This window comes from Hermetia illucens, chromosome 6 (assembly GCF_905115235.1).
Source record: "Hermetia illucens chromosome 6, iHerIll2.2.curated.20191125, whole genome shotgun sequence".
Taxonomy (NCBI): Eukaryota; Metazoa; Arthropoda; class Insecta; order Diptera; family Stratiomyidae; genus Hermetia; species Hermetia illucens.
Genome location: NC_051854.1, coordinates 55,226,313 through 55,246,031, shown reverse-complemented (window position 1 = coordinate 55,246,031; position 19,719 = coordinate 55,226,313). Strand labels below are relative to the sequence as shown.

At 37.1% G+C, this 19,719-nt stretch overlaps 1 protein-coding gene across 1 annotated transcript; it reads right to left on the bottom strand.

The window, feature by feature from the left end:
- On the bottom strand, nt 1-19,352 carry LOC119659202 (pre-mRNA 3' end processing protein WDR33). The gene is made up of 9 exons (XM_038067170.1): nt 18,643-19,352; nt 12,547-12,816; nt 8,288-8,439; nt 2,987-3,084; nt 2,620-2,746; nt 2,322-2,555; nt 2,057-2,268; nt 1,644-1,988; nt 1-1,581 (listed from the first exon to the last, which is right to left on the bottom strand). The coding sequence occupies exons 1-9, from the start codon at nt 18,970-18,972 to the stop codon at nt 728-730; spliced, it is 2,622 nt and encodes an 873-aa protein (XP_037923098.1). The 5' UTR covers nt 18,973-19,352; the 3' UTR covers nt 1-727.
- Nucleotides 19,353-19,719: the final 367 nt, after the last annotated feature.

Sequence of the window (19,719 nt, the reverse complement as noted above, 5' to 3'; positions counted from 1 at the left end):
TTACTTAATTCGACTTTAATTCATACTTTACAGCTCTACAGTATTTATATGTGAAAATAAATTATAAATACTAGAATGATTTCAAGAAACGTATGTACAACAACATTTGTTTAAATTCATCTCATTTACATCAAGCGAATAACCGCTTGTTTGTCTTCCTTTCTCTCAAAATCACCTCCTATTCAATTAGACTCTATTTTTCCATTCATTTGCACATTACGATACGAAAATGTCTGGTCGTCTCTACCAAACGAAATTAACTATGAAAGAACAATAAGTGGTTATCATTGACCTCCATTTTGAAGGAAATGTTTTTTTTAATTAATTGAATTAGAAACTATTTATCTCTAACGGACAATGATAAAAATAGCTGGTTGTGTAGAAAGCTGACCATCTCACTTGCGCAAAGCTATCGATCACTTGACCCCTTTTAAATATCTAACATCGTCTAGCAATGAAATCAGAAAAAAAAACTTTTTAAAATTAATATAACGAAGAATTTGCTTTCCATATACTGTGATATAAAATAATTTCTGAGGCAAATATTTTTTTTCGCTTTAAAAACAAATGATAGTCTATTTTTATGGACAATTACGTTACAGATAAACTGGATATCATGATTAAAATTTCCCACATTCATTTAGTACGGGCTGGAATCAGGTTAACTTGAAAGTCGGGGTATAAATAAAACTAAATGTGAACAGAATTAATGGGTCTATACATAATTCTAGAACCTATTCCGGTTTCTACGATTTTGTTGCCGACTCCGATCATTCCGACGACCACCATCTCTACTGCGACTATCATTTCTGTTATAGTTATCGTTGTTTCTACTACCGCCATCATTATGGCGACCATGTGAACGACCTCTGCTGCCATTGTCATTATTGTTATTGTAATTCCCTGCGTTTGGCCCATTACCATTGCTTTCAAAATTCGATGTATTGTTATTATATGGTCCATCGAATGGCGCAGTTCCTCCATGAAAAGAATTATTATTGAAGTTGGAGTTACCGAGGCTGTTATTCTGGTTATTACTGAAGGGATTTTGTGTTGCATTACCCCCGATATTGGGGCCGTCTCCGCTGTGTGCTCCTGCTGGGAAGTTAGGCAACGCATTTTGTTGCTGATTGGGTGGACCATCTGACCAAGGGCTAGGCCGTATACTATCGCCACTATTGCTGAAATTGTTATTGTTGAAGGTACGAAAGTCTTGATCTTTAGATTGTGGTGGAACACCTCCAGGAAAGCCATCTGGCTGAGGTACATTGAGAGCTAATAGGGGTGGTATGAATCCCTGCTGTGATGCTTGTACTTGAGGTTGAATTTGCTGTCTACTATCAACGTCCTTTGAGTAAATCATTTGAGCATTGTGATCTTGTACCGTATCAAAACGTGACTTTTTGCGACGAACTGGCGATTTGCTCCGATCTGACGGTGAATTTCGCCCACCGCTTCTAGTTGGACTGTTTGTGTCTTCGAAGGGCATAACATCAGCGAGTTCTTCTAATTCTCCGCTGCTTATATATTTATTCAAAGCGTCGGGGCCTGCGAGAATAGCGGCCTCTAATTTGCTTCCAGCTAAAGTAGACAATAATATATGATTAATTTCATTATACCCAACTATTGAACCGTATACTCACGATGTACTGTGATGACTTTTCCGTAAACAATAATAGCGGAGGGGGCAATTTTCTGTAAAGGTACAACGCCTGGGGTATTCTCAACTATTTGAGTTATCACTTCCTTGATTTCTTTTGAGGTAGCTTCTTCTGCGTCTTCCGTACGCCCTGTGTCATTCCACTGAGCTTGGAAGTTGCGCGGAATTGGTTTGCTATATGGTACCTTCTTTTCTTTGTCGCGTTTCTCTTCTCCACTGTTTTTCTGATCTAAGTCAAGACCAGGAATAAAGCCTTTGTCTGCCATTAGGCTCTCGGTGAAGTCAACTTTATCTTCTGGTCCCATGCCGGGGATGACATGATGTTCTTCTGCAAAATTAGAGGTAGATGTCAAGTGTTAAAATTGAACTTCACTTGAGAATTATCTTCGAACTAACCAATATCGCATTCTTCCATACCAGCCCAGCTTGCTGGCAATGTGTTTAAGTTATATTTATCTCTCATCTGATCACCAGGACGATTTCTCGTCCAAAATTTTATTGTGTGATCGTTTGATCCTGAGCATAGTATATGTCCTAGAGGGTGCCAGGCAAGAGTCCATACAATACTGTCGTGAGCTTGATCTATTGCACCAACTTCCTTGTCAGTTCTGTAATTTGCAGCCAGTTAGTTTTACGTAGTGCATGTTTTGTAAAATTTTACCCAACATTCCAAAATAATATTGAACCATCTGAACCCCCGGAACAGAATAATCCTTCGTGAACGGGATGCCAAGATACTGCACTTGCTTCCTTTTTATGGCCTCGGAAGACTTGCACTTCTTCGCGTAGATTTCTTAAATCGAATAGTTTAAGCAGATGATCTCGTGATGCTGTGACTAGCCAATTGCCGTTGTCATTCCACTTTAAATCCATTACTGTAGACTTGTGGGCGTGTCTGGATTTATATATATTTTAGAGAAATTTTCATATCTAGTTTGAAATTGATGAAGAATTCTTACAGAGTAGCTAATGCCTGTCCGCTTTTGGGATCCCAGAGTTTTATCGGCTGTTGATTGTCTTTACTACCTGATACAATAAGGGCTTTTTGCGGATGCCAGTGTACACATTTGACATCGGCTCCATGACCTATAAGAAATTGCAAAATAATTCTCTTATTAATTAAAGTTATGTATGTTTAGTAAGTTGATCCGTTAGCACTTGTTCTGCTTATGTGATGTTTCAGTTTTGAAATAGTTTTTTTTATTCCAAGAATAAAAACCATTCTTAGGTTTTGATGCATTCGATAAATTTTTTTGAAATATTCTTTACATATCTTACAACCTTTCTTAGCTTAATTTCATAACAAACATATTTGTTTCTACTCACCTCGAAGCACTCTTTCTTCTTGACATCGATAGAAATCCCAGACCCGCAAAGTACCATCATCACTGCAGCTCACGAATTTACTATCCGACGGGCTGAAACTGTGGATTTAAATAAAAAAGAAGAAAGGAAGTAATAAAAGACACGTAATTTCGAGAAAAAAATGAATTTTATTAACAACAATTTTGAATGTCTACAAATCTCGAATATTTTGAATAGAAAAAGAAAAATTGGGAGATGTTTATAGGAATATTGAATAAAACAACTTTTTTAGATATTATAGATTTATTTTCTGCTGAAATAAGTCCAGCTTTTCAATAGGGTAAAATAATTTCGTGAAAACTTTTGTGGTGTGCTTTCGAAATAAATATGGAGTCAAATTATTGTAGATTATCATTCTTAATGATTCGGTTTCGAAGGCTTGGTTACCGAAGGGAATCCCTTCAGATAAGGTAGCTCTACAAGAAAAAATAGAGAACGCGGTGTCGACTTTGAGCTTTAGAAACTTTTAAATAAGCCATCCAAAGGGGTTTTCATCGCATAGACAGCTTGTGTTCGATTATACTAAAATTTCTGATTATCAAAAAATTCTAAATATCCGTTCAAAATCCAAGCTTAGACTTTTCGTATTTAGGTCATTATCTTGTAAGAGGGGACGAATTCGAACGACGAATTTATTTGTAGAAGGCTTTCGTCCTGAAATTTTTATCGTTATTAAATCAATGAATCTAGATTTCCATTGAAAACCTATAAGTCGTACCAGGATGATTTCTGAACCATTCACTGATAATTATTTGTTCTTGTAAATGAAATTTCTTTTTCAAACTTAGATAGTAACACCCACAACTCGAACCCAGGAATGAAGTTTTGTTAGAAATTAAAATTTGTTATCTCTCTCTACAGAAAAAGCGAAAAAATATTTTGATGTGTGCAGAGGACTATACGAATGATGTTGAACTCGTGTTGTAACTGCAAAGAATCATATTGATGCTTGAATGGCAGGAAATAATATTGCAGATGTTATTATGCGAAGTGACACGATACATAACTTGAGTACTTCATGAATTAACCAGGGGATTGACCACAATATAATTTTTCTTATAGAACAGGACAGGACATAAGAATCTAAGATTAATTGGAGAGACAACCTTTGCCTTTAATTAAAGTGTCATAAAAGCTGCTCGCCATATTTGAGCCGTGTACAGAGAAAACGTTATAGCTGGAAGAACTGCTCTGAATTTGTCTAGAAAGTTCAAAAACCTCTTTGAGTACGATTAATCGCGGACAGTATTTTGCGTTTGGCGAGACTAGGAAGGCACAACCCACTGCTAGTCGCTCGATCGGAATCAAATAGTAAAGGGGGAGTTTTACTTTCAACAATTTCGACCACTAAACGAAGCTATCTAGTAAAAACGACCTCAATATCGTTATAGAGTCATCCTCCAACACAATAATGCCCGTCCCCAAATCGTCAATGTGATGAAGGAAGCAATTTAGAGGCTCCATTGGGAAGTGTATCCTCATCTTCCTTATTCTACCGATTTGGCGCCATTCGATTTCCATCACTTCCGACCGATTGATAAAAAAATGGGCCATAACTTATCGAACAAATCAATATTATTATCGAGTTTATTTCAGGAGATATCGGTAAGGGGATATATTGAGACATCATTGCGGTTTTGACAAATAGTTTAGAACGGTCCCTTAAGTGACCCTCTTCTACACTCCTCCCCCCCCCCCCCCGCAATGATGTCAACATTAGAATGTTCAGTTGATACTACATATGATTATAAAAGGTTGAAAAGGTTACCCCTCCCCCATTTACATGTATGATGACCCTCCCTTAAGCTCAACGTTGAACGATGTCATTGTCTTTGCATGCGTGAGGTTTTACAGTTCGAGCCTTCTTAATAAATTTCGTGTCAATAGGTTTTATTGTTTCTGAAGCAAGTGCGCATGATGGACAGACATGTTGATGAATCGATTTTAATAAGGTTGTTTTCCACAAAACCTTGAAAATAAAATATACACAGTAAAGAAATAATGACAATTGTACTTGTTATGGCGTAGTATATTAGTAACGGATAAGAAGCGTCAATGAAAAATTAACAAGTAGTAACAGACGCATTACAGAGCAAACGGTTATATAGATTAATATTCATGGAAGGGCTTTAGTATTTCTGACGGACATGTTGGGACTGATTGGTGAGTGGTATTATAGTCAATGTTAAATCATTTTGTAGACAATATGAGTAAAATTGTAGTTAGTTGTATTTATGAATTTTGATTTCAAATCGTGAAAACTCTATATCCTCAGTAGCGTAGCTAGCGAACAATATTTTTCCTAAACCTTCAACGTTTGAGGAAATATTCTATCATAAACTGCGTTTATTTTATAACATTTTCCCTCCACTATTATAAATGCTGCTAGAAAATAGACGTTTTATTGTTGTGTCATGCCTTTTTATTTAACCGCTAATTGAAATCGGGGTATGTCATACTACTGGGGAACATTCAATAACCGTGAATGACTGATAGCTCTAACTAATATGGTTGTTCAAAAATTCTAAAAAAATATCCCATTAGACCTACGGACTTTCGGTCAATGAAAAACGGATCGGACACTATTTAAGGTGAAATAAATCGATTGTGGACCAATTATATTGTTTAATACGGATATGTACGCAATGAGCACTTGTTGAAAATTAAAAATAAAGGTAATTCTACAATTGCTCATAAATCCTTAGATTCGATTACTGGTTGGGAATTGAGAGCTCTGGAATGGTATTCATTTGATATGCAGGCTTGAACTTGTTCACCATTTTTTTAAACGGAGGACCATTGTTTAATGTGGACAATGGCTGATGGGTTAAGCGATGATTCAATTCCTTTTTTGGTGAACGTATATAATTTTCGAGTTAAAAATACGGTTTATTTGATTATTATTATAATTGTTCTTGACTGTTCCACATCATTTTTAAGACATTTGGTTAGTAGCCATTCATAGGTCAAGGGTGAAGTACTTAGTTATACCTTGAGCGGGTTTAGGTTATAAGATGATTGTCGATGCGGCCAGATGGATATGAAGAAAAGTCATCATGGATAAATTGGTAATTCGATTTATATAATTACTTGGTGCCGATGAAATCATTTTTGTTTCATGGGTTCGAATATTCCTTTGTATTTTCAAAATTAATGTTCCCTTCCTGCTCCCATCCCCACCAGAGGGAATTTCCATACAATGTTCTAGCTGCATTGTCGATAATATATTTTTAGCTAGCAGAAATTACTCCTCTGGAATTTATTTGTTTGTGCATTCTTAGAGTGATCGTTTACACGTTTTCCATCACCATAATATCGAAAGTAGTTCTGATTTTAAATTGAGAAATCTTAGTAACGGAAAAACTTTTGCGTGCGTTTCTGCAATAATGAGTAGTCCAGCGCCCAACAAAACGACAAAGTTGTCGACCTTTCATAGTTTTTAATATTCCACTAATTATTAATATGATCCTCTTTCAAGCATATTACGTGTTAGATAGTGGCTCATTTCTATTTAGGCCTAGTTCATACAAAAGTTTTGAAATACTCTGGTATAATTTTTATTTTAAGTACCACGGCTTTTCCTTTTGCTTCTTTTTCCTAGTCATACGTTGCTGAACAGACTATGAGTTCTGTTGAGGACACGAGAAAAGTCCGTATTGGAAATGAAAACAAATAAAACTAAGATGCTTAGTTTGAGTAGTGAACTTTTTCCGGCTGCATTAATCAGTTTATTTGGGTACATGAATAATAATAATATATATTTATTTTAGATATAATTCGACATGTTTGATGTCGATAAATACATCGCGCTATTGTATCGTCCCTGTCTTGAAATGAAGTGCTCTAACACGTTTCAAGGTCCTAGATCCAAAAAGGATTGTTGACCTATTGATTATTATTACGTGGTGAGGGATAAGGTAGGTTCATTGAGTGTGGATGGATGCTGGTTGCAAAATCGGTAAAGTGATCCTAATAGTATTGGAAAACGGGCATTCCTAGATAAAAATACAGAATGAGAGAGCTTATCGCTAAGGAGGCCTGATCAGTAGCTCATTAGCTTTTTCGGTAACATTTTTATTTTGAACGACATATAAAGAATTAAGTATATTTGTGATTATCAGTTATGGTGTTTGGTAGATACATGAAAACTCTTTACTGCCGGTGCTGTCACCGACTTATATTTTTCTTTTTGATTGTTGAGATGTCAGATCGAAGTGAACTCACAATAAATATAGGCGAAGCATTTGCGTTTCAGTATAAACTTAAAAAAACAACAGTATAAATATCAGTATACTTCAAAAATTTAAATATGGGTTTCCTCGAAAATCTCAAAAGTGTTTACACTATTTCCATTTAAAAATATATAAAAAATCAAGAAGCTATTACATTGCTGTCCTCTTAAGTATTTGAATATATAGAGGTATAGAGGTTTCCTACCTCAAAGTAATCGCAAGATGCAAATTGTTGTAATCCACATTCAATATTCATTCATTCAATATGTTCAACTTGCTTGAGAAGAAAGGATAAAACGAAACGTGATCCCAATTACAATAACCTCAATTGAAGGAATCATTCCGCGATAAGAAAAATCGACAAACCCGGGATGAAATGAACCAAAAATTAACTATTTCTTGCTTGCTTTCTACTATTTTATTGTCTACCACGTACCACACACCACAATTGCAACCAAAATAACTGCCGTGACCTGGTTGTAGTCCAATCGATGTTAAATAAAATTGTATCGTTTTTCGTTTGAAATATTTTAAATATATTTTCAAAAAATGTGGAGTTGTCACAATATAACAATTGTTTTTTTTGTTTTAGTTAAAAATGTTAAATCTAAAATATCACAGCAATGGTTTCTCTTTATTTAAAATATTCATAACTATATAAAGGCTTAATGGAGATCATAAGTTTTATCACAGAGTTGGGCGAGAAAGTATGTGTCTCTGCAATTTTTTTGAAAATCATCTTTATTTATTTCACACACACATCATTTGCCGGGTGCAGGGGCAGACAGTTGATTAGACTAATTCTTTATTGTTTCACATATAAAACCAAATGGGGGGTCATGGTTTGGTTGGGTATATTGGGAGTGTAAGGTTTTGTCTTTTATTTTATTTATACATTTTACTTTGTCTCATACAAGAATATCCCTAGGTATGTCCCTACCAATTTTTTATTTTTCTCTTGTATTTAAATAAAAATATACGTTTATTCTATAGAGATATAAGAGTCTTAAAATGATGGATTTTGCTGTACCTTATTCCTCGTATTGGTTCCTTGTGTGCTTGGAACATTTTCACATTGTTCATATTCGATTGCCAGTACTTGACGCATCCTGAGTGATCGCCCGTAACCATCCAGATGTCATTGTGAGACCAAACCATTGTGCGAACAGGAACATCATGAGCCTGTGAGGAAAATCAAAGTGATTTCTGCAAATTAATTTTTGTTCATAATTTAGTAATAAAACTTTACAGTGGTTAGCATCTATATCGAAGGTCCTCTTTCTATTAGTTATAGTGGGGGTCATAGTGAAATGGTTTTGATTGTTGCCTCATTGCGAATAATTTTAAGGTGAGAGTGAGGCGTAGTTTACTTGAATAATGTGATGGCGGAAAAGAGTAGATCGGGAATATATGCATTTCTACATGAAAATGTTCGACTTCACAACTCTCTAGATTTTCATAGTATTTTTTGCATGTTCAATATGCAATCATTTTTATACGTATGGATGCTATCCTAAATATAATCGTAAATATACCTTCAAATAGGAAAACTTTTGAATGTACACTTTGACTTGGAAATTGCACGGACTCCAAAAGCCTTATATACCATTAGTGGAGTCATTTCCACAATGGAGCATGTCAGTCACTTTATTACGTTACGTTGTCACAAAAAATATATATGTTGCGTTTCCTAGGATACACTGCTGATTTAGCTGGCTTAATCGTTCTCTATAATTTAAACTCAATTAAGGGAGCAAACTACGTCTAAACATTTTTTTTTTGCATTTTTATTTTTTTACTTACTAGAAAAAGACCAAGTTTCAAATCGATATTTACTTTCGTTTTCATTTTACCGTGCGTGGTCTTCCCCATCTGAAATTTAAACCTTAACACTTTCATACAAAATTTTTGTCGTCAAAATAACGGGCGTGTGATAAATATCGGAAACTTATAATCATAAGGGTGCTTGCGAATATTCTAAATTTACCAGTGAAAAATGTAAACTGACAAGTAATAAATGTTTACTAAAAACTGTTCCGTTCGAAACGTCTCATCATAGGGTCAAAGCTCGTACTGTACAAGACAATGATCTTGCTAGTCCTCATGTATTCTTCGAAAATTTGGGTTTTTAGCAAGAAAAATTGCAAACTCTTGGCCGCGTTCGAGAGAAGAATCGTCCGAAAAATTGTTGCCTCCCTACATGAGGATGGACGATTCCGTAGCCTACATAACGACGAAATCTATGAGCGATACCATGACCGCCCGATTGTGGATCAAATCCGGCTCAATGGGTTACGGTGGGCGGGTCACTTAATTCGTATGGATGAGGATGATCCAACCAGGAAAGTCTTTAAGCGCAAAAAGAAGACGAGGCAGACCCTGCCTGAGATGGAGCGATGGCGTAGGTCAGGACGCCAGGCAGATTTTATGGATATCGAATTGGTGGACCTCGGCGCATAACCGAGATATTTGAAGTTCCTTATTAAGGCAGGCCTAGACCGGATACCGGTTGTTGCGTCGTTAATGATGATGAATAATTTGTTAGATATCCTCGGTTTCACGTAATTTAGGGTTTGATAGTGTTTCACGCTATGAATACTGCTGCATCAAGGCAACTGTCATACGTTGTGTTGTTGCTAATGAAGCGGAAAATTATCGTTTCAAAGTTCTACACTAGGTTTATGTCTAGTGATTAAGCGGGATATGACTAGTGCAACTAGTTACGTGAATGCGTGTATTATCTTCTTAAATTGTAAAGTAACTCTCAGAAAATATATGGATATAAGGCCTCAAACTCTTTCAGATGTCTTCAATCTACTCAAAACCTACTCATGTAAGGTACACAAGGTAAGACACACTTTAACATCTAACTATAGAACATTGGTGTGAGTTTCGAATATGAATAACAAATTATAACTTATAATAATAATAATCAGCAATCCATATTGGATCAGGGCCTTGAAGTGTGTTAGAGCACTTCATTCAAGACCGCAGCGGTACGCTACAGACGCTGTAGGAGGCAATGTGGTCAGCATTGCACTCTACCGAGGTTATTACCCTGATTTGATTCAGGGACTCATTCACATCTGAGTCGAATTGTATACGACATTTGAACCGCGACTTTCCGCTACGACAGCCCAGCGCTCTAACCACTTGAGCCATCCGGACAAGCGTCTGAGATATACAGTTCTGGGGTTGTTCAGCAATGGTTTAAATCGGGTTTAGTATTATGATACAACTTCAACAGCATGTTTTGTCATCCCAAATAACTACGGTCGAATGTGTTGTGGTCAATATCTATATATCTGTTATTTTCCTAAAATTTACTTTATACAGGGTGCGGCAGCATAACATCCTTTTTTAAAATGCGTGCCACTCAGTTAGTTGATGTCATACCGGAGCGCTAGTGGTCTCGTTCAAGAGGGGATACTGTAAAGTTTTGTTCTGACACGGTTCAGTCGCCATCATGCGTTGGAATAGTGAGGAGCGTGCCTTTGCCGTTGAGGCTTACTTTTCAAGCGGATGTTCGGTTATTGCAACACAGCGTGCATTTCCGAATCGCTTTAATTTAGCCTCGTTGGCTCCCGTCCCAGACCGCAAATCAATTGTTACATGGGTCACTACATTCAGACAAACTGCAAGTGCGACAAAAGGAAGAACTGGAGTCCCTCGGCCCGTTAGATCACTTGAGAGCATTGAAGCAGTGAGAGCGTCAATGTTGCGATCGCCACGGCGTTCTGCGCGCAAACACGCATCTGCCTTGGACTATCCGATCGTTCTGTGAGAAGAATTCTCCGTGATGATCTTCATTTTCATCCCTATAAGATGGCGATAGTGCAGGAACTTTCCAGAGCGCCTTATCTCAATTAGAGGCGATTTGGAATGGCCGGCACGCTCTCCCGATCTGTCCCTTTGTGATTTTTTTCTATGGAGTTTTTTGAAATCCCGTGTTTATGTGAACTCAGAGCTCAGAGTGAGCTCAGAAATTGCATCGTTATGTAGGCTATGGAATCGTCTTTCCTTGTGTAGGTGAACAAAAATTCGTTCCTTTTTCTTTCGAACACGGCCAAGAGTTCGCACTTTTTCTTGTTAAGAACTCCGAGGAATACATGAGGATGTACAAGATCATTGTTTTGTACAGTAAGAACTTTGAAGCTACAATGAGACGTTTGGAGCGGAACAGTTTTTGTAAGGTGAAAAAGGCTCTGTTGGCTGCCATCAACCGTGTCGGCATCATGAAAGAAATAAATGACGCAAAAAAAAACCCAGGCTTCTATATTTTGAAAATTATGAAATGATAACTATCAATTTTATAACTTTATAAACCCAAAATCAAATAGTGTAAATTTCAGAAGAGGAAACAGTTTTTCACCAAGTTTTTATCCAATAAAGGAAATAACCTTCTCAACCCGTTTAACTCTTATTTAAACCTTGGCTAGCAAGCTACGACTGAACTCAAACCTTGCCCTATAGGTATGATGTTGTATTTCCGATATATTTTTTACATTACCGTTATTTTATCGACGACATTTTATATAAAGTTGTTGACAATGATTTTAGCAGAACTGCTTTTTGAAGAACAAAAGCTTAGCTTAAATTACAGAGAAAGGCCAAACCAGCCAAATTGGAGGCGGTCGTAAAGTTTTTAAACGTTAAAGAGTTCTAAGTGTAAACTTTCACAAGACCGGAATATGATTTAGTTCCCACGTATGTAACTCATTGCTCATGCTCTGATTTCCTATTCCTATTTCTTTTTTATTATATTATTATTGTAGTCGTTATTTCAACCATATCAAATTTCTGAATAGATTTTGAAATTTGACTTATCTTTATTAATTAGCTTACCACTTGCCAGCAAGATAGCCGTTAATAAATTAAAACCATAGAATAGCATTTATTCGCAAACGCAAACTTCATATTACCATATAATACAGACTATCTTCTGCAATGATAATAATTTTGTGACATTATTTACTATTTATAGAAAGCTCTGATACTTAAAAAAACTCCATCAAAAGATAAACACGAGAAAGAATTGCAGGTTGCGCCGGTCCATAAGAACGGAAAAATATATTTGGGTAAGAGTAGGTACAGATATATTGGCTTTTAATTGCAGAAAAATATCATTCTGCACAGGAGCCTATGAATTCCCGACAACTTAGTTGTAAGTAAACCAAAGTTCCATTTAGATTACTCAAATCTAATGCACGAAAAAAAATAGATAATAACCACTGTCGCAGCAAAAATTTCTATTATGAACGTATAAAACTTCAACTGCTAAATACGAACCTGGAGAATTGTTTCAAAATTAAATGTCAATCCATTCCACAGAGTGAACTCCCCAGAACTCGCGCCTGTTACAAGACGACGCCCTTCTGGTGTCCAGGCAAGGGTGAAAATCGGACACCGCATTTTGTTCGTGGCAGTTTTAACGAACTTCGTAGTAACAGCATTGCTCGGATTATCTAAGTAACTAGGCGGGGGCATTAAATCTGGAACATATATACTTTCCGGTTGCAACGCATGCCGATCACGATAATCACGCTGCCAGGTACGATTCTGTAAATAAATAAAAATACGATAATTAAATTTTTGTGATGAATTCATGAATATTAGCAAAAACATGTATAAAGAATGTGAAAAGGAGACCATCCAGCACATGACATCTGCGTGCAAGATGTTGAACAGTACCGAGTACACCAGTCGCCATTATTTCGTCTGGGGGGGAAAACAATATTTTTGCATATATTTACTTAGGGATTAACAGCATTTATAGTATGACTAGAGGAAAAAGGCTACTTTTTTGTAGAAATTCCTAGCGATGTCTAAAACAAGACCTGTCCCATGTTGGCCCTGAACCCAAAAAAGAAAATATTGGATCAGGGCCTTGAAGTGTGTTAGAACACTTCATTCAAGTCCGTAACGGTACACTACAGTAACAATGTGGGAGGGAGGCAATGTGCTCAGCATTGCACTCGCCCGAGATTATTACTCTGATTTGACCCAGGTACTCATTCACAGCTGAGTCGACTGGTATCCGACCTCAAATCACGATACAAATTCCACTGTCATCATGAGATTTGTACCGCGACCCTCGGTACGACAGCCTTGCGCTCTAATCACTCAGCTATCCGGGCACATAATATATGCATATATTTCGTGGTAGGTGCTAGTGGGACAAATGTCCGTTCAAATGTGTTTATAAAAGAAATACACAAAACCTTTAATTCCTAAAGCGTCCAGCTTCCAGACTTGTTTTACCTAAAACACGGGACTTAACGTCAACGAATCTCGTAAATTCTTCGGGATATAAAGGCGAATATCACGATAATCTTGGAGCAAAACAAACTTAAAATTCGTCCAACAAAAAAAAAAAGTCAAATAAATCGGATAATAAATGGCCGAGCAATCTCCACAAGTCGGAAAACCGAAAGCTAAGTGTCTCAGGTATGAAAGGTCTTGTGTATTTTTTATATAAATTTATTTAAGTGGACATTTGCCCCGTTTGTTCCTAGCTTGTAATGTTTATGCATTTTTTTTGTCAAAATATTTGAGTATCATACTGACATTCAGAATCATAGAATCCAAGAAATTTGCACAAAAGAGACAATTTTGATCTATTATAATTCTGTTAGTAATAATGCGATTTACACCAAACTTGGCAGTATTATGCTCTATAGTATAGCCTATATTAGTGCAGTTGATGCTAGGATAAAGTTGAGTCAATTTCTAGAAAATATACTTATAATAAATATGGTAATATACCATTCTAACTTTTTTAAACAGGTATCAATATGGAGAATATTTTGAGGCCTAGATACCATGTGCATGGACCACTATATTTTTTTCCTGATATTTGGGTTGCGTATTTTCTGAAAATGGGAAAATGCTTGGAGTAACTGACACCTTTTTTTCCTCTTCCTTTTCGCACTCCTCCCCTTTGCAACCAATGACAAAACTAATATCGATTTCAGAAAGTACTACTAATCGAGACTTTTCATTTGATATTCCACATGACTATACTTGATGAAAAAAAATGTACACCCGCCTTTTTCATGTATGGGGAAAAATCACCATACATTTACAAATTTTGCACCAGAACCCTTCTGTCGGATTGGGAGCGACCCACAGTCGTGAGCAATATCAGACTCACTAAATTTGTCAAATTATTTCTGAAATGTTTAATTTTGCCGACAACCATAAATTCTGACCCTCATAAAGACAACGACAGAGGGAAAAATCGTATTAAAAAGGAAATCAGATAAATAATGAATAACGTATAGCGTATTTCTTGCGCAGAGTGTAGAACTGGTCCATTTGTACGCAGCTTGTAATGTATACGCATTTGGAATGGTATTTTTCTCGAACCAAAGTTTGGTGAACGCATGGAAGTAAGTGTGCATAGTTATAAACTGTTCAGACATATATCTTATCGATTTCGGAACCACGAACATTTGTCGCGAAACGATTTCAATTGAACCATGTTACAAGATTATTCTCCTGTCATCACACAGATGTTCGAACAGTGAGAAAGCAAAACGGAGGCTCTAACGATCTACTCCACAAACTAATTGAAATTAGAAATATCGAAAATATACAAACTTTCACTTATTCAATGGAACAACTATGAAGACGAAGCATGACATCGATGTAGCGATTGAAAGCTTCAACAACACCTTCTATCTAGCTGCACGACTATTCACAAAACCAAATCAAAGATTAGTTAATGGATACCAGTCCTCAACCTAGAACCTAGGACTGGAACCTAGAACTACCTAACCTAGAAATGAACCACAAAAAAACTAAAACTGAATCGTGCATGGCAAACACATCGTTTTTCAAGGTTCAAGGCTGTGAATGATAAGAATGGGCAGAACAAAGCTATCAAAACTATCTTAAACGTTTACACCGACTATTCCCTTTGGAAAGCTTGTAGGAATTTTAAAAGGCCGAAAAAGCATTTACCACCCTTGCGCCTAGGAAATGGTGATTCTGGTCATAGTGACGCTAAAAAAGGTGCACCCGCGGTTCATTTGCAAAATATTTTCACATCCAATTCAGTTAAAAACAAAATTCAAATTCCGAAATGCTCTCCTTCATTTGCTAAGACGAAAGGACTAGTAAAAAAGGCTAGGAAACTCCTACTGGCAAACATGTTCAATATTTTAAAATCCTATATCAAACGTCGGTTTCGGATTGAGATGCAAAAGCCTCACATCCAAAAGTTATTTTATCATAGCAGATGTCCCCCAAGGAGCCGTACTAGGACCATTACCGTACCTGATATATGTTTCCCCATATTCCAGTTGGCGATAACGTGTTTATATATGCCTTTGCAGACGACATGCTCTCACAACAACCCTGAGGATGATTCCAGACCCTTGCAATTTTATTTGAAAAAATATGAACAACGACTAACGATATGGAGAATTCGTGCAAATGAAAAGCTGTTACGTTAAGTTCACTCTGAATTGTAAAAACGCACACTCCCACTCTTTTAAATGAAATCAATATTGCATCCGGTGGCAATGTCAGATACCTTGATTTTTACCTCGATCGACTTTTACTTGCAGAACGCAAGTGCAGTTTAAAGTAAAAAATTACCAACCGCCTGATCAAAATTCTAGCTTATCATTAAACGGAGTAGTCATTAGTTAAACCCATCTGAATCTAAATACTCTTCACGTAAATGATGAAATATTTAGTGTAGTAAAAAGAATCGAGAAAAACTGGAAAATCATCCAAATATCCTAGTCATGAAATTGTTAAAGGATCCTCATTACGATGATATAATGTAACCTTTATATTTGTATAATGATTCCAAGATAAACTTAAGGAGGGTTTCAGTCAATTTCTGAAAAATATAGTAATATAATACAACTAATCGGTATGGAGAATATTTTGTGGTGTGTAGTTTTGGAATGGGTCCACGAAAGAAATTATCGGTTTCAAGCTCCTGCCTTACCTCTCTTGGATCAAATGTCAACAAGTCGGGAAACCGGAAGCTGCAGATATGAAAGGTTTTGCGTATTTCCTGCATAATGACATTTGAGTGTGCATTTGTCCCATTAGTATCGAATAATAATAATAATCGTTGGCGTAACAATCCATGTTGGATCAGGACCTTGAAGTGTGTTAGAGCACTTCATTCACCGTAACGGCACACTACAGTACACTGTAGGAGGCAATGTGGTCACAGCATTGCGCTCGACCGAGATTATTGCCCTGATTTGACTCAGGTACTCATTTACAGCTGAGTTGACTGATGTCCGACGTCAAATCACGATACACATCCCACTGCCACCAGCGAGGTTTGAACCGCGACCTTCCGTACGACAGCCTTGCGCTCTACTCACTCAACTATCCGGACACCATTAATATCTAGTATCTAGCATGTAATATATGCATCTATTATGTTAAAATATCCACTTTCGCGTGATATTGACATTCAAAGTATTGAATTTGCAAAGAAGCGACAACTTTGACCTATTATAACTTTGTTAACAATAGTGGTAGGATCATGCTCTATGTTATAGCCTTATTGCTGAAAAATTTCCTGATTCTAGGATGAAATTAAGAGGTGTTTTGCAACTAATTACTAAAAATTATAGTAATATACTTTATTTGAACAGATACCGTTGGGTAGTTTCTGAAAATGGGTCCGTTAAAGAAATGATCAGTTTTTACCCCACGCACTCCCCACCTTTTCATCTAATGTCAAAAGTAAGACCGACTTCAGAAAGTACTAATACCCCACATGACTATATTTGATGGAAAAAAGTACACCCCCTTTTGCATGTGTGGGACTCCCCTCCAAATTCGACGTAGAATGGTGTAACTCACTTCATGCGTGAGCGTTCAGTTTCCATCTTTCCACCAAATTTGGTGTCAACCGCTATAGCCGTCTCCGAGGAAAATGCGTGTGACAGACAGACAGTAAACCGATTTTAATAAGGTTTTGCGCCTAAATGACTATCTTCGGTAAAAAAAAAAACTATTCCTTTTTTTAAACGGAAAGGGACCTCGCTTCCCCTTAAACTTAACGTAGAACAATGTTAATCTCTGCGATAAGATTGCCAACACACACCATTCCACCATAATTCATATTAATGGGATTACCCGTTTTTTAAAAAATGTGTGTAACGGACACATAATAAACCAATTTTAAAAAGGTGTTGTTTCACACAAATCGCACGGAAAGTTCTATATGAGTAGTCCATTCGGCCGGGCTAAAAAGTAAAGATGTGAGGGCCTGGGCAAAAATTATGCATGAAATTCGGGTTTCAGATGAAAATTATATGCGGCTCTCTATTATTTCTCTATTCCAGGCTCCCCGAGAAAACTCCGTGCTCGGCGAATATCCCCATCCACAACTCATTTTTTACACAGAATATCTGACTTAATTTTTAGTTTATGAATAGGCCTTGACCCCCTGGACCTTTGTATTAAATAGGTTGTAACGTGCACTGCTATCAGACTACGTGTGTCCGGATGTTGGACAACAAAGCAATATGGCCATACTAACATCCTAGACGAAGTAGCTCGGTCGCTGGTCATTCCCAACAGACAACGGCACACGTAAGCCAAGCTTCCAAAGGAATTTGGCTATGGGATTTCCAATCAGGACAACGATGTGTTGCGGGGTCAAGACAAAATATTCTTCATCGACGGGTGAAAGTTGATGTCTGGTGAAACACTACCTGTGCTAAGGCGAAGAGGATTTGTTCCTTCTATAATAAGACCCAATCGCGAGAGCTTTTAGGCCAGAAATGTTAAAAAGGCGAATAGGATTGGGGCTGTTGTGCTCACGTTCCTGCCAGACCCGGCATATCCCCCAATTTGCATTGTCGAAGTTGGATAGAGGAGGAAAAACTCTTCAAGCATTTTTTGGATTGGTCAGCTCTGGCTGCGTACACTAGGTACACAATTTTTTGGGGAGTTCAAACAGATCTCTAGATGCAGCCTGGGGAGCTGCTGTCCTTCGTAAATGATGTGGGTTGGCTCTGAAAATCTGAGCCAGTTGCATTCCGCACCCCTTACTCTTCCCGGAGCAGCCCCTTTTTTATTTAGTTTGTGAAATCAAAACGGTGCATCACAGCGCTATTTGAGCTCTTCGGAGTGGCCACTGATACCTGTCTACCTACCAATTACTACACCAAATTATGCGGCTATCTGAGAGCATGGAAAGATACTCCCAATCAAAAATATCGAGTTTTTTTTTCAAAATTTATCATCACAAGAATAGAAAGTGGATTTAAAGTTCCTGAAAATCTACTTAATTTTTCCAATGGGCCAAAAATTTCCATGTCTTGCCGACAAGGCTTATTACGCGCCAGAAACCATAATTAAATCAGAAACAGTTCAGTTCACTCAATGCCAACTCACCTCAAGCGCCCTAACAATCGATGCATTGTAATCAACAGTTTTTCGCATTACACTTTTCCTCAGTCGTTTCCCATCAAAGTCGTCTTGGGTCATTGGCAATCCGTTCGGACCCCGACCAAAGTTTCCGAATTGTTTGAAGTACGGATGTCCCGGTTTACCGGCGCCCATCCCGCCACCAAAATGATGGTGGTAGTGATGATGATGACCACCTCCGCCGCCGCCACCCCCAAGGATTAAATTGTTTCCATGTTGGTTTTGATGGCGCGCTTGTGGTGGCGGCATACTGAAATTTATTTGCGAGACATCCGGCGGTGGCTGTGCAAATTCCATTTTGTAAAAATATTTTCGCGTGCACTTTTCAACGCTGATAAGATTAATTAATGTAAAGAAATGAAGAAAAGTTGCAGCGAAGTGAGAGGTGTATTGGAAAGTTCACGGTTTATTGGTTTTTCTCCGTGTACAAATCATTTGACGTTTGAAGATTTCCGGAAGGTTTTCAGCACAAAATTACTCGAACTGAGAGCCTTGTGTATCACATAACTGATCGTTTTCTAATAAAACAGAATAAATAAAACTTAAAGAATGTATTCGCGTATCTCTTCGTTAATATTATGCATCGAAACAAAGTGGGAAAAAAAACGAAATCACAACGCGTACACGGACACCATTAATATTGAAAATCGCATGGATAGTGAAGTTGGTTACAATAATTATAGTCAAATTCATAAGAGAGAACTTCGTTCCACAACGTGAGGCTCCTCTTGCTTAACCAGTAGATGGCACTTATTTTGTGCTAAATCAGTATAGGTTACCACCATTATCAGTTGCATAACCACAGGCTTCTAAAAGATTTAATTTTTCTGAGCTTCCTTTGTATTGAGTTGCCGAATTGACTCTTTCTGTTGAATTCATTGAAGTTAGGTAAGTGCATTTGCAAAAGATTACTTTCCTGCCCCTCTGCTTAGGAAATATACTTTTATTTGGTGAGGTACCAAGCAAATATTTTATTTAATTATAATATTTCATGTTAATTTTTAAGTAGAAACAGTTCAACAGTTCAGGCGTCTGGAACTGTGT